At 36.7% G+C, this 15,918-nt stretch overlaps 1 protein-coding gene across 1 annotated transcript in view; it reads right to left on the reverse strand.

Annotated features, from left to right (window-relative positions):
• Window positions 1-263: 263 nt before the first annotated feature.
• The window catches only part of LOC116725038 (uncharacterized), a 142,210-nt gene continuing 126,555 nt past the window's right edge, over window positions 264-15,918 (reverse strand). Inside the window, exons 8-17 of the mRNA XM_032570915.1 lie at window positions 13,018-13,064; window positions 11,756-12,424; window positions 9,607-10,245; window positions 8,782-9,417; window positions 7,943-8,665; window positions 4,721-6,494; window positions 3,585-3,761; window positions 2,631-2,807; window positions 2,253-2,299; window positions 264-1,286 (exon numbers count right to left, since the gene is read on the reverse strand). Of these exons, the coding sequence (XP_032426806.1) occupies window positions 769-1,286; window positions 2,253-2,299; window positions 2,631-2,807; window positions 3,585-3,761; window positions 4,721-6,494; window positions 7,943-8,665; window positions 8,782-9,417; window positions 9,607-10,245; window positions 11,756-12,424; window positions 13,018-13,064 (5,407 nt within the window). The 3' untranslated portion in view covers window positions 264-768. The remainder of the gene's footprint in view (window positions 1,287-2,252; window positions 2,300-2,630; window positions 2,808-3,584; window positions 3,762-4,720; window positions 6,495-7,942; window positions 8,666-8,781; window positions 9,418-9,606; window positions 10,246-11,755; window positions 12,425-13,017; window positions 13,065-15,918) is intronic.

Raw genomic sequence — 15,918 nt, forward strand, 5'->3', positions numbered from 1 at the left:
AGAAAATGTTTTCATTTAGACAGTTAAATATTTGAGGTATCCAGTGCCTGGAAAATGTTATTGTTCCAAAATACACAAACACAAACACACAGTGCCTTGTAGAAAATTGCTATTTACTAACTATACATAGCACGTTTGTATTTTCAAATATTTTAAATTACTTCATACAAAAAGATAGTAAAAATATTTTTTTATCTCTGAACAAGTTACATAAAATATATTAAACGTCTTAGAATTCTTTTTAAATGCATATTTTCTTAAGGAAAGGAAAAAGTTAAACGTCAGTTTTATCAATCAGCAAATTTGTTTTCAATACAGAATACAAAATATAATAAAAATATTCTGGATTTCATCAAATAGTTTAAATAACAGGCTTGTATTTGAAATATAAAATACATAGGCAGATAAAACATAAAACATGATATTTCTTAAAATGTGTAAAAGAATTAAAAAGAATTAAATTAAAAATTTGAATTGCATGATATCAATAACATGTATTTTGAGGAATACCTTGAATATGAAGTGATGAAAACTTTTCATTACAAACATATTGCAAAAAGATGACCTCACTGGGTCCAAATAATAAACATGCATTTAAAACTCCATTTTGCATCTAATTGTGTTGTCTTTGACTGATATGTATTTTTTTAATGTTCTGAAACCCTGAAGTGTAACAAATATGCAAAAAAATGAAATCAGGAAGGGGGAAAACAGCTTTTCATATCGCTCTAAGTGCTTACAGTCTTTCTAACTTGTGCACTCATAAATCTACAGGTCACACAAAGTCACAGAACCTTTCGCAAACCAGAAGGCTGGAAATAGCTCTGCTGTGAATTTTGATTTGAAAGTATGAATTAAGCTCCGCTTCTCTGATGTTATATTGTAGTAACTTAGAGTTCCTCCTTCATAATCAAGAAACACACCTATTTTGTTGCATGTAGGGACTTTGATTTCTTCTTTTGTGTTTTTATGCATGGCTTTGTATCCAGTCTTGGAGCAGAGCAGACTCCAGGACTTGTCATTGCATCCCAGACCACCATCACAGTCCCAGTTTCTACCCACATCTCTATATGCCACAGCAATTCCCACCATACCTTTCCATTCCACTTCCCAGTAACAAAGTTGGTTCAGGCCTTTATCACAAAATACCTGGGTCCTCTTGAACCTTTCATCACTTGTATTTCGCTGCTTCTTGACATCATCATCAGTTTTCGCTTTTTTGTTGTTTTCAACCAGAACAAGCCGTCTGCTTGCTGAGTTCTTATCAAATATAAGATCTGCACCATCTGAAAGTGTTCAACAAGAAAATAAAGTAAGCTTTGTGAGAATTTAAACAATGACAGTTTCAGAATGTGTACTGTTTTTACCATAATGAATCCATAAATTTAAACATTAAGTCTGGTAAATTTAGAGAATTATGAATCATTAAGTATTTTCCATCCATCCATCCATCCATCCATTTTCTTCCGCTTATCCGGGGTCGGGTCGCGGGGGTAGCATCTTCAGAAGGGAGGCCCAGACTTCCCTCTCCCCAGCCACTTCTTCCAGCTCTTCCAGGGGAATCCCGAGGCGTTCCCAGGCCAGCCGAGAGACATAGTCCCTCCAGCGTGTCCTGGGTCTTCCCCGGGGCCTCCTCCCAGTGGGACAGGCCCAGAACACCTCACCAGGGAGGCGTCCAGAAGGCATCCTGACCAGATGCCCGAGCCACCTCAACTGGCTCCTCTCGATGTGAAGGAGCAGCGGCTCTACTCTGAGTCCCTCCCGGATGACTGAGCTTCTCTCCCTATCTCTAAGGGAGAGCCCAGCCACCCTACGGAGAAAACCCATTTCGGCCGCTTGTATCCGCGATCTCGTTCTTTCGGTCATGACCCAAAGCTCATGACCATAGATGAGGGTGGGAACGTAGATCGACCGGTAAATTGAGAGCTTCGCTTTTTGGCTCAGCTCTCTCTTCACCACGACGGACCGGTACAGCGCCTGCTTGATGGCAGACGCTGCGCCAATCCACCTGTCGATCTCCCGCTCCCTTCTTCCCCCATTCGTGAACAAGATCCCGAGATACTTGAACTCCTCCACTCCAAGTATTTTGTGATTTCCTTATATATGAAGTCATATGCTATTTTTAGTATGCCCATTATTGCCTGCTAAATACCCTTCAGATGATGAAGTTCTAACTTTCACTTACAGATAAACATGATTCATCTTGTAATACAAGAATGTAAAAGTGTTGAGGGGGGAAAAAAACAGCTTACATTTACTCCAACCAGGTTTCAGTCGATGTTTTCCTTCATAGTCAAAGCTGTGCACAGTAAGACAAGAAAGATTCATTTTATTTTCGAAAAAAAATCAGAAAGTCATTAGATAATATTTCATTCCTATTTTTTCCCAGTTATGAAAGCTTATTATTATGTTATTTATTACACAATGTGTGTATTAAGTTTAATTCACCAACTCTTGGACTATAACATTTATTTACATATTTAGCCAAGCCTAGCAAGACAGGTTTCAGTGAGATCCCTCATAAATACCTGATTGCTGTTAAAAGGCTCTACTCAGACATGGTGCATCATTAGATTAAGTTATTTTTCTACAAGTTGCAGTACTAAGTAATGTCTGATTTATTTACTTACTTCACAGGCTCAAGTTTCATGTTTGGATCCTCAACTATTGCATTGAGAGCCCTCATCCCATTGTCTCCAGGGTCATTGTAACTCAGGTCCAAGTGTTTAAGAGAGGAGTTTTTATGGGACTCAATAGCTTCAGCCAGAGAAATGCAGCCTTTCTCTGTCACCTGGCATCCTGCCAGCCTGCACAAAGACAAAGTTTTGGATAAGAAATAGAGCTCAGCAAAATTTAACAGTGATTATATATATGTTAAAAAGAATAGCAGTTGTTTGTTGTAATTTTGATGGTCATGGCCTGTAAATGAGAGTCCAAATTATGGTGTCTTAAAACATTGGAATATTCCAGCTTATTATTTTGATAACAATAAATCCATTCTTTCCTCATTGCTTCCAACATGACATTGAATAATCTTTGAATATAATTTTGTGTAAAACTCAATTATGTTTAAATGGTAAATGGCCTGAACTTTCCCAGCACTTTTTCAAGTCCATTGGACCCCAAAGTGCTTGATGCCACATTTGGTCATTCACCCATTCACACACACATTCCACACTGATGTTGGCGAGCTACTAGATTGTAACAGAGGAGAAGCTGCTATGCACCAGGTCCTCTGACCACCACTAGTAGGCCAGTCAGGTGATGTGTCTTAACCACAACCACAACACAATGGTGTTCAAACTGGAAACCTATTGGTTCCAGAAAAGGAACCGGTAAGTTGAGCCACCGTCTCCCTTAAGGAAAGACTTTCAAATTATTTAATTTATACATGGGCAGCTCATCTCTCAACTTTAGTTTTATCACTCTCAGTATTATTTTCATAAGACTGTTGTATTATATTGACACTTAACACTAACAAGAATTGTGAACACATAGAATAACCTTAAATCTTGGGACAAACCAACTTATAAACTCAAAATAGTGGCTAACTATAACACTGGTTGATATATTAAAAAACCTACTTGAGAGTCTCTAGTTTACAGTTCACATGTTTCAATCCATCAGCAAGTCGCTTCACTCCAGCATCCAGCAAATCATTATGACTCAGGTCCAACAATGTGAGATTAGAGGATGGTTTGGTTAGCACTGAAGATGTCAGACCATTGCAAGATTCTTCAGAGAGCTCACACCAACTCAGTCTGTAAAAAGATCCATGAAAACAATCAAGTTAATTTGACAAACCATGTGTGATTTTCTTCTAAAATAAAGGATCACAGTAAAGGAACAAAGTTTGAGTCTTGTTTTAAAACAGTAAAAGACAAGTTATCATGTCTGTGTTGTCAAACTAGACAAAGGCAAAAGCCCAAACTCTCATGTATAACATTAATAGTTTGTTCACAATGAAGAAAGTAGCCTGAAGTAATATTCTGAAGTAGTGAGGTACAGTACTTGGAAGCAACCTAGAGTATTTTTACAATAATATTTTACAGATTTCTTTTATTGAAGAGGAGATTATGATTGAGTGAGTTTGTTTTGTCAAGGTTCAAACTGATGGAAGTATGGAAATTGTATGAAGGTAAAAGTAAAAAGTTAATAACACTTTTTATATGAAACAAACCAAATGGATTATTCTGAGTTATTTCATTGTGAGATTCTTTTCCAAGTAAATGACACAGCTTGTCAAACACCAATTTGACTGATAACCAGGTAGCTTTCAATGCTTTACCAAACTCAGGATGAGTATCTGTTGTTGTGGCTTCAAATAGTCATTCTATTGAGCATCATCTCATGCTTACATTTTGCTTTTGTCGCTATTTGGCCTTAACTTTAATAATGTTGCTGCCCCTAATGAAAAAGTGCCTGCTAGTTTAGAGCTCTAGTTGTAATGCATTACTGTTACCACAAGAGAACAGAACTGGAAAAAGCAAAAGGGACCTGCTAAAACAGTGTATGGCCTTGAACTTTTGTATATTTGTGAATTAATTTTCAAATAAGCAGTGCAACATTTGTATGTTTTGTTTCCTGATGGGAGATTTTTAAAGCAGTTTCTGGAATAGTTATGAACTGTTTTATGCATCAAAATCCTTAAACACTGAATAAGTATGACAAGTGATAGCTCACCAAAGGAGTATTTTACAGTTTTTACAAAAATACTTACAAAGTAGTGTTTGAGACTTTGACCACTGGCATCAATCCCAGAAGAACTTTCTCTGATTTCAGGTATTTTTTAAGATCAAACACTTCAAGGTTTTCATCTGATGTCAGCAGCACAAAGGTTAAACCTGACCACTGAGAAGCAGTGAAAGTTTCAAAAGGTTTCTCTTCTGACTTAAGATAATTTTTGATTTCTTGAACAAGCGTGTCGTCATTAAGCTCATTAAGACAGTAGAAAAGATTAAGGTTTTTCTCTGTGTCACTGTTGTTCTCTCTGATCTTCTTTTTGATGTACTCTGCTGTTTCCTTACTAGTGACTTTGTGTTTTTCAGTCTTATCTATCAGATCCTGAAGTAGATCCTGATTAGATTCCAGAGAGAGACCCATTAGGAACCGAAGGAACATGTCCCAGTCCCCATGTTCATTCTCAAAAGCCTTGTCCACTGCTTTCTTATAAAACTCTGAGGCTGCTGAGCTGGATTCTACAAACACATTTTCTCCTTTGTTATTAAATGAGTAGAAGACATGGAGAGCTGCCATGTACTCTTGAATGCTTTGATGGACAAAGCAAAACATATTCTGAGGGTACAGCTCGTGATTTTCTCTTTTGATCTGAGTGAACAACCCAGAGAAAACAGCAGCTTTGGTTACATCAGTCCCACAACGGGTCAAGTCTTCTTCAGTAAAGAGAAGGTTTTTCTCCTCTAGTCCTTTGAAAGCAAGTTTTCCCAAAGATAGGATTGTTTCATCAATAGTTTTATCACAGAATGTCTCTGTTCCAGAGATTTCAGAGGTTGACTGATCTGTATTATATTTTACTTTTGTCTGTCTGCGCTGGAGCAAAAGGAAATGTGTGTACATGTCAGTCAGAGTTTTTGGCAGTTCATCATCTTGATTTCTTTCAACAAAATCCTCCAAAACCTTTGATGTGATGAAACAGAAAATAGGGATGTGACACATTATGTAAAGAGTTCTTGATTTCTTCACATATGACAAGACCTTTTTAGCCACATTCTCATCACTGAATCGCTTCATGAAATACTTTTCCTTTTGCTCATCATTAAATCCTCTCACTTCTGTCATTCGATCAACGTTTTCTGGAGGAATGTTGTTGGATGCTGCAGGTCGGGAGGTGATCCAGATTTGAGCTTTAGGGAGCAAATTTCCCAGGATGAGATTTGACAGTAGACCATTTATTGAGGTTGATGTTGTGACATCACTCCATTTATTTGTTTCACTGAACTTAAGATCAAGACGACATTCATCAAAACCATCCAGAACAATCAGAATGTTGTATTTGTCATAGTCAGTTATTTCAGATGTCCTCATTGCTGGGAAGAACTGATGAATCAGATCTTGTAAACTGTGCTCTTTATCTGTTCTTAGATTTAACTCTCGGAATGGAAGTGGAAAAACGAAAAAAATGTTTTCTGTTGCTTTGCTCTCTGCCCAGTCAAGTATGTATTTCATTGAGGCAAATGTTTTTCCTATGCCTGCCACTCCAACGGTAAGGACAGTCTTAATGTTTTGATTATTATTTGCAGGTTTAAAGATGTCGCAGTATTTAATAGATGTTTCTTCATCTGTGGTTTTAAACTTTGCATCCTGAACCTGCATGGCTTCATTCTGAGCACGCTCTCCTTCTGTGATGTAGAGGTCAGTGAAGACCTCGTTGAGAAGAGCTGAGGTCTTCTGTCTATCAATCCCTTCAGACACACTGGTGAATTGATCTTTTAGTTCACTTTTGAGTTTTCTTTGACTTGTGATATCAGGCTTCTCTGAAAAAATAAAATGTAGGTAAACAAAAAAGATATAGATTAGATACTTTTGAAACAATTTTATATATTCTTTTGACAAAGAATAAAACACACACAATAAAAGACTACTAATCGCAAACATTGGCCTGTTCCTGTGTGACAAACGAATATGTTGCAAAAACTAAACATGTACAGTTTTCTGTTTATAGGGTTTTTATGTTGTGTTAATGCTAAAAATCCAACCAAACTGCAGATGTAAACTTAAAACTACAGATGTTGCTGCAGATCACTCTAAATCTATTTGGGATCATAGATTTTTGTCAAAGTTCTTGCTGTCATGGGTTGAATTGAGTTGCTTAAAGCACTGCTTGCACATTTTATGGTGCTGGTTGTCAGTGAATGCACCAAGAATGACTGAGTACCCGATATGCAAAGTGTGCATGCGCGATGTGTGGACCAATAAACATCTGGAGATGGATTGTAACTCAATATAAATGTATGAGAAGTGTCATAAGATTCGACTAGTAAAGCAACGTCGATTTCTGCATGAAGTAACAGCGCTGCCTTTCAGCTTCCAACCTTGAAGAAACACCAATTTAAAGTTGTTGGTCCAACTCAGTCAGCCTAGCTTAGAGATAGGAGTTGAAAATTACTTATTTACCTTTGTGATACAAAATTATTCATGAGTATTTGTGAATGAATATGTTGTGGTCTTTCAATTTGTAGTTGTGTTTAGTGATTTCTTGAATGATTTGTTGAAGTGGTTTGCACTTCAGGGCCACCATATTAAATAAAAAAAATAAAATAAAAAAAACAAATACGCAGATATTGCCCAGCAATGACCTGTTAACTAATTAATGAGTCCATCTTTGGATGGACTTGATGAGCAGTGGAAAACAATAGTATTGTCACAAGATCATAAAACAAATTAAGCTGAGAAAAAAAAACTGTTGATAGCAGTGGCTTTTTGTAGAGTACATAGATTTCTTTCAGAATTATATTTTTTAATCTGATTTTCCTATTTTGTGAACATAGTTTTAATTATTGTTTCTATAATCTGTCATAGAAACAGACAGATTATAGAAACAATAATCTGGAAACTGTAGAGTGGAAATTGTGTTTTTAACATGTTTTTTGTGTCTGTCGTTTTTTATCAATTTGCTTTATTTTAAATAAATGAAACTTAAGTAGCAGTTTCTTTTACATCCTGAAACCTAATCAATACACAGTAATTTCATTGAGATTTATTTTACATTCATAGCTCTCTGGAATGGAAAAAATTCATCCTTGAAACTCAGTTTGAAAAGTAACATGGCTAATTAGTTTATAAATGTTAATATAATTTGATGTAGTTTTTACTAAAAGTCAAAATATTGTAATTTTACTGCTGATAAACAAAACAGTTTAAATGTCAGAAAAGACATTTAAGTTCAATATAATTATAAGAAATTTGTATTTGCAGATCTTACCTCGTATTTCTGTCAGTCTGTCAATAAAGCCATCAGGGATTTTCTTAGCAGCTGGAGGCTGAGAGGTTATCCAGATCTGGGCCTCTGGCAGCAGGTTTCCTCTGATAAGGTTTGTTAGTAACACGTCCACTGAGGTTGGTTCTCTGACATCAGTCAAGTTTTCATTGTTTTCAAAGTCTAAACAACCTTGATATGCATTGAGTCCATCCAAAATAAATACAATATTTAACTGGGAATAGTCAGAGATGATGATATTTTTGGTTTCCTCAAAGAAGTGATGAAGAAGTTCAGACAAACTGATATTTTCATTTTTTATCAAATTGAGTTTTGAGAAGTCAAGTTGATACAAAAGTTCTGCAGGTTTTGCCTGGCTAGAAAATGGTCTTCTGATCCAGGTGAAAAATGACCAGGTATTTTTACCCTTTTTAGCCCATTCTTTAATAAATTTTTTCATGTGAAAAGATTTTCCTATACCAGCTTCTCCAATGGTCAGCACTGTTCTAGTTTTCTCTTCTTTCACATCTTTGAAGATCTCAGAAGTGGATTTCACTTTTGTGATCTTGTTCTGTTTACTTTCCTCTTCTTCAGAGCCATTTTCTCTTCTGATGACATGTTCTGTTGTTTTCTGGTTTGGATGACTGATTTCATCTTTTTCGTCAGTGATTTCTTTCAGAAATCTATTTTTCAGACATGATTCTAACTTCTTCTGTTGCTCAGAGGTTTCTAATCAGACAAAACAAAGTTATACAATGGTGTAAAATCACTTAAGCCTTGAATAAAGTAAACAAAAATGCATAGAAGCTAAATTAAGTGTAATTGATTTAGACAGATATTCTTACCTTGACAGTGAACAGTTTTGTTGATACATTCAGAAGGAATCTTATCAACTCCTTTTGGTTGAGAAATTATCCAAATATGAGCTTCAGGAAGCAGATTTCCTTTGATCAGATTCGTTAGCAGCACATCCATTGATGCTGCTTCCTTCAAGTCTTCAACTTCTTTGTTGTTTACAAAGTCAAGAGGAAGTTTGCATTTTTCCAGGCCATCAAGAATGAAACATATCTTTTTCTTGTCATCTTTGTAAACAAAATTTTTTTTGTTGAAGAAATCATCCAGCAGAGATTCCATGCTTTTTACTTCATCCTTCCTTGTATTCAACTCAGTGAAATCAAGGGTCACTAAAGCCTTTATGTTTTTGTTGGAGTTTCCTTTTGCCCAGTCGATCATGAACATTTTTGTTTGGAATGTTTTTCCGATTCCAGGGACTCCTTTCATCAGTACAGTTCGCACATTTTTGGACATATAAGGAAATTTGGAAAGCAGAGAATCATTGTTGGTAAATAAATCGTTGGGCTTGATTAGGTTCTTTTCCCCACTTTCAAACGTCACTATCTCAGAGAGTTGTGAGTCACTTTCATGTCGACCCACCTCCTCAAGAATTACTTTCTTCAGGTATTTTTCTTCCTTGGCATCTTCTATCATTGAAAAAATGTGATATATGAATAACAGGAATAACATTAACTTCATATTTGAAACACTCAAAAATGATGTCAAGTTATAAAATGATGCAAAATCATACAACTCTTAAATAAAGTCAACAAAATTATTATTTTGTGTACAAAATCAAACAATTAAGTGTAATTGATTAAGACAAATATTCTTACCTTGACAGAGAACAGTTCTGTTGATATATTTAGAAGGAATCTTATCAATTCCTTTTGGTTGAGAAATTATCCAAATATGAGCTTCAGGAAGCAGATTTCCTTTGATCAGATTCGTTAGCAGCACATCCATTGATGCTGCTTCCTTCAAGTCATTAAGTTTTTTGTTGCTTACAAAGTCAAGAGGAAGTTTGCATTTTTCCAGGCCATCAAGAATGAAACATATCTTTTTCTTGTCATCTTTGGAAACGTTAACATTTTTTTTGTTGAAGAAATCATCCAGCAGAGATTCCATGCTTTTTACGTCATCCTTCTTTTTATTCAACTCAGTGAAATCAAGGGTCACTAAAGCCTTTATGTTTTTGTTGGATTTTCCTTTTGCCCAGTCGATCATGAACATTTTTATTCGGAATGTTTTTCCAACACCAGGGACTCCATTCATCAGTACAGTTCGCACATTTTTGGACATACCAGGATGTTTGGAATTCAGAGATTCATTGTTGGTAAATAAATCTTTGGGCTTGATTAGGTTCTTTTTCCCACTTTCAAACGTCACTATCTCAGAGAGTTGTGAGTCACTTTCATGTCGACCCACCTCCTCAAGAATTACTTCTTTCAGGTATTTTTCTTCTTTGGCATCTTCTATCATTGAAAAAATATGATATGTGAATAACAGGAATAACAATAACTTCATATTTTAAACTGTTAAAAACACTATCAGAATTATTGCATAGAAACAATCTGTATTTCTTCCTGACAAGTTAAAATCAGCTAAATAACAATAAGATGCACTGAACTCACCCAGTAAATTAATATGTTTGTTGTGCACCTCCAAATTTTTGTAACTCGCTGTGGATTGTGTGCACACTACCTTTCACTCAAAATGGTGTATTTGGAAGATGCTCTTGCAAAGCTGGTTTACCAGTACCAGCATGTTTGTGATCTTTATAGGAAGGCTATCTTTTTGGAGACTATTGGAGCAACGTATGCATCAGGTATTAAAACTCCACTGCTTGCTTTTCCCAAATACACTCAACTCAAATCTCTAAGAGCGACTGCATTCAGGGAGAGTTATAGTCAATCTTGTAGAGGTTCACATTGAGCACAGTGAGGCTTATGTGAGTGCAAATATCTTTGTGAACAAAGAATATGCAGCATGTGCGTTTACATCTAATACATGTTGGCTCCATTTTGTTCTGGTTTGTCCTTGATTCTGTATCTGTGAGTGTAACTTGATAAAACAGAATAGAAATATCTTTCATTGTCCTACAGTGGGGAAATTTCAGTCAAAACATCTATAGAGTTGCACATATCTAAAAATCTAAAATATATTAAAAAAGAATTAAGAATAACCTACAGAATGGACAAAAATACAACATAAAACACTATGCATTATAAAGACCACCTAATCATAGCCAGCAAAATGCAGCAAGCTGCAGACAAAAATGATAAAAGAAAATACAAAACCACAATAAAATTGACAGTAAATAGATGAATTTTGTACCCTAAGAATATTTAGTTAAAAATACAAATTCTTTTTTATCAATGTCAATTTTACAAAATATTTATTTTCCTTTTCCTTACTTTTAAATGGATCAGCATTATATATCTTGTTTTAAGATACAATGGTGGATTACTTAATTAGGATTAACTGCAAAGAATATATTTAATTACATTTTTTGTTAACCTTTTTTTATCTAGTTCTTAAGTATTAGCAATAATGTCTTCCAAGATCACATGTTTTCAAATTTTCTGTCAACCTTTAACATTTTTAATACAAAAACAGAGTGGGTCAATGATGAGCTGCCCAAGCACCTCATGTATAAAAATATTTATGAGGCTTTATCAGTTTAATTTAAGGGAGAAAATAACTTGGTCTACTTAGAAGCTCTTTGCTTTACCATGATAATTCTTTGCTTATTTTACAAATTGCAGCAACAGAATTATTTCCATTACTTTTAATGGAAGTAATCCATCAAAAGGTGCCAGTGATTCCACAAACCAAAGAACCTCACTGAGCTTTGAACAGGATTGGTCAAAAATGATGTCAAGTTATAAAATGATGTAAAATCACACAACTCTTGAATAAAGTCAACAAAATTAAGATTTTGTGTACAAGCTAAGTGTAACTGATTGAAACAAATATTCTTACCTTGACAGTGAACAGTTTTGTTGATATATTTAGAAGGAATCTTATCAACTCCTTTTGGTTGAGAAATTATCCAAATATGAGCTTCAGGAAGCAGATTTCCTTTGATCAGATTCGTTAGCAGCACATCCATTGATGCTGCTTCCTTCAAGTCTTCAACTTCTTTGTTGTTTACAAAGTCAAGAGGAAGTTCACATTTTTCCAGGCCATCAAGAATGAAACATATCTTTTTCTTGTCATCTTTTGAAACGTCAACGTTATTTTTGTTGAAGAAATCATCCAGCAGAGATTCCATGCTTTTTACTTCATCCATCTTTTTATTCAACTCAGTGAAATCAAGGGTCACTAAAGCCTTTATGTCTTTGTTGGATTTTCCTTTTTCCCAGTCGTTGATGAACATTTTTGTTTGGTATGTTTTACCAATTCCAGGGACTCCTTCCATTAGTACAGTTCGCACATTTTTGGACCCACGAAAGTTTTGAAGCCGAGATTTATTGTTGGCAAATAAATCTTTGAGCGAGACTGGTTTCCTTCCCCCACTTTCAAGCATTACTATGTGAGAGAGTTTTGGGTCATTTTTATGTTGATCCTCCTCCTTAGTAATTTCTTCCTTCAGGTGTTTTACTTCCGTGGCATCTCCTTTCGTTGAAAATGATCCTTTGGTATTTTTTCCTGTAATTTTAAAAGAGCAACAGGAATAACCTTAAAATATTTGAAACACATGATTGACAACACTCTTTTTTGACAATATATTTTCAGCAATAATCTGCTCTAATTAGTCATATTTCTTCCTGGCATCCAGCTGTCATCAACATCAAGCATTCAGAATTATAGAAACAATCTGTTTTTTTTCCGGACAACAATTTAAACTCAGCTGAAAACTAATAAATGTCATCTGAGCAAATTATTATTATTTTACACCATTGATATTATTGTCTTGAAACATCAACTATTGTAAGGGGCAGTAATGATAAGACCTGACAAATACTGGTTTAAGATTCACAAGATTTGATTTTTTATAATTTAAGAAGAGAAAAATAACTTGGTTTTCTTAGAAGCATTTAATTTTACTTTCAGGTGGCAATTTTCTCCTTAATGTACAAATAGAAACAACACCAACAAAAAAAAACAAGTAAAAACAAAATTTTACAATTAAAAAATATAATTTGACATATAACTTATCTCTTAAAAATATGTATTCATTAGTCTCTAAAGCAAATGGACAGTTGGACTTAAAAAACCTTTTCTTTTTAAGTCATGCTCACCTGTGTCAGCTGGTCCAGATGTTTCAGGTTGGTTGTCATTAGAAACACTGCAGACACAGACAAGACATTTAACTGTTTTGATTTACATTTATTCAAATGAACATGTGTTTAGTGATTATGTTTAAGTTAAAAGACTGGACTAATAATTTATTTTCACTGCCAGGGGCCAGGACTTTATCACATTAATTTTAATCAATTAATTACATACATTTTAATGTGTTAAAGACGTCAATGCAATTAATCAGTTTGGTTTTTGTTTTTTTACATACAAAGTTTGCGACTGGAACATGACGTTGTTGAAATCTAAAATATCGTCTCAGTGCCAAACATGTTGCAGTAACCACAGATGTCCCCAATGATAATGTCACCATTCATAGTCCATATTTGTAAAGAAGTATATTTTCAAAGAAGTGAAATAAATGATAAGAAGGTTCCTAAAATACTTGAAAACTGAATGGGTATAATAGTACTTTGTAAGAATCTGGATAACAGATTAAAACAATTTTATATAATTGATGTTGAGTTCATATGTCTGATCAAGAATTTAGCAACAAAAACAGTTTTTGTATTTAAAATATTTATTTTGTCAATACATGGTTTTCAATAGACAAAATCGCAATGATGTACTTCAGGTGAGCAAATGCAAGCCGCCATTTTGTGGCTGGTAAAACAACTTGCTCTCATCAATACGTTCTTTGCAGAATAATGATAACAATTGTATAAAACAACGAAATGCCTGTCAGAAGATCCTGACTACGACCCAACAGTCTTTGATGTCCAACACCAGACAAAAGCAGAAAATTCTTGAATGAGATGAAAACGAAAAACACAAACTGATGTGGATCATTAATCACTGGATAGATGAAGGCAGTGTGATGCAACGCAGGAAGACATTTAGAATAGAATAGAATTACTTTATTCATCCCAGCAGGGAAATTATTTCGCAGTTACAGCAGCATAGAGACAAGACACGCACCAACCACCACTGAGTAGCAATTGTAGACAAGATAAAATAAAAATAAAATATAACATGCTGTCAATATAAAAATCAGCTTAGAGCAGTCCTTGCAAAGATTCAAAAATGCAGAAACAGTATGTATATGTAAATATATGTACAGCAAGTGTGCCACAGTGCAGTTGTGCAAAATTGGACTGATTTGTGCAGAACAATGATTTAGCTTTTATTGTACAGTGAGATGGCATGTGGCAGGAAGGATTTCCTGTATCTGTACCTACGACAGCAGAGCTGGAGCAGCCTATGTGAGAAGGTGCTCTGCTGTCTGTCCACTATGTGGTGGAGAAGGTGCTGTTTATTGTCCATAATAGACAGAACCTTCTTCAGTGTCCCCCTCTCCACCACAGTTTCCAGGGACTCCAGCCTTAGTCCCAGTACAGAGCCAGCTTTCCTGATGATTTTGCCTAGTCTATTAGAGTCGCTGGCTCTGATGCTGCTTCCCCAACACACAGCAGCAAAGAAGATGGCACCGGCAACAACACTGTGATAAAAGGTCTCCAACATCTTGCTGCACACATTGAAGGATCTCAGCTTCCTTAAAAAATAGAGTCTGCTCATCCCCTTCCTGCACACAGCGTCAGTGTTAGATGCCCAGTCCAATCTGTTGCCGATTACAACTCCCAGGTATTTGTAATCCTCCACCTCCTCCACCCTTTCCCCTTTGATCTTTAGTGGCCATGAAGGTATCTTCTTCCTTCTGAAGTCAATCACCATCTCTCTGGTCTTACTAATGTTGAGCCTCAGGTGATTCTGGTCAGACCACTCCACAAAGCTGTCCACCAGTGTCTTGTACTCCCCCTCCATCCCCTATACACCCGACAACCGCTGAGTCATCAGAAAACTTCTGTAGGTGACATGACTCAGGGTTGTACTGGAAATCAGTGGTGTACAAGGTGAAGAGAAAGGGAGAAAGCACAGTTCCCTGTGGAGCCCCTACGTCACTGACCACCACATCAGACAGGATACTGCCCAGACGGACAAACTGTGGCCTGCCTGTCAAGTAGTCAGTCACCCAGGAGATCGCTGAGTCGCTGACACCCATCCTCCGCAGCTTCTCACCCAGCAGCAGAGGCTGGATGGTGTTGAAGGAACAGGAGAAATCAAAGAATGTGATTCTCACAGTGTCTCCTCCACCATCCAGGTGCGAAAGTGCTCGTTGCAGCAGGAAGATGACGGCATCGTCCACTCCTAAGTGGGGCTGGTAGGCAAATTGCAGGGGGTCTAGAAACGTCCTCACCTGAGGCCTCAGCAGGGCCAGGACCAGTCTCTCCATGACCTTCATCACATGAGATGTGAGAGTGACTGGTCTGTAGTCCTCTGGGTCGGCTGGCCTTGGCTTCTTGGGAACAGGAACCACATGTGATATCTTCCACCGCAGCGGGACTCTCTCCAGCCTCAAGCTCAGGTTGTACATGTGTGCCAGTATAGGGGCCAGCTGGATGGAGCAGGTCTTCAAGATCCGTGGTGTAATGCCATCAGGTCCTGCAGCCTTCCCCTGGTGTAATCGCTCCAACTGTCTCTCAACCTGGCCTGTAGTAACCGTTAGCTGGGGGCTAGGTGTTGTTGTCTGCGGTGGAGATGGGAGGGGGGGCTGAAGGACAGGTGGTGTGCTGGAGAATGCCGGAAGGTGGATTCAACAACTTGGGGCAGTGTGGATGTGTAGGGGGATGGTGGTGGTATGGGAGTAGCAGGAGGTGAGCTGAACCTGTTGAAGAACTGGTTGAACTGGTTTGCTCTATCCCGGCCCCCAGATATCTGTGTGTCCTTCCCCTTCATTCCAGCGATGTTCTTCATTCCTTTCCACACATCTCTCACACAGTTCTGCTCGAGTTTGGACTCAAGCTTCCTCCTGTAGTTGTCCTTGCATGTCCTCAGTGTCTCTCTGA

This window comes from Xiphophorus hellerii, chromosome 1 (assembly GCF_003331165.1).
Source record: "Xiphophorus hellerii strain 12219 chromosome 1, Xiphophorus_hellerii-4.1, whole genome shotgun sequence".
NCBI classification, from domain to species: Eukaryota; Metazoa; Chordata; class Actinopteri; order Cyprinodontiformes; family Poeciliidae; genus Xiphophorus; species Xiphophorus hellerii.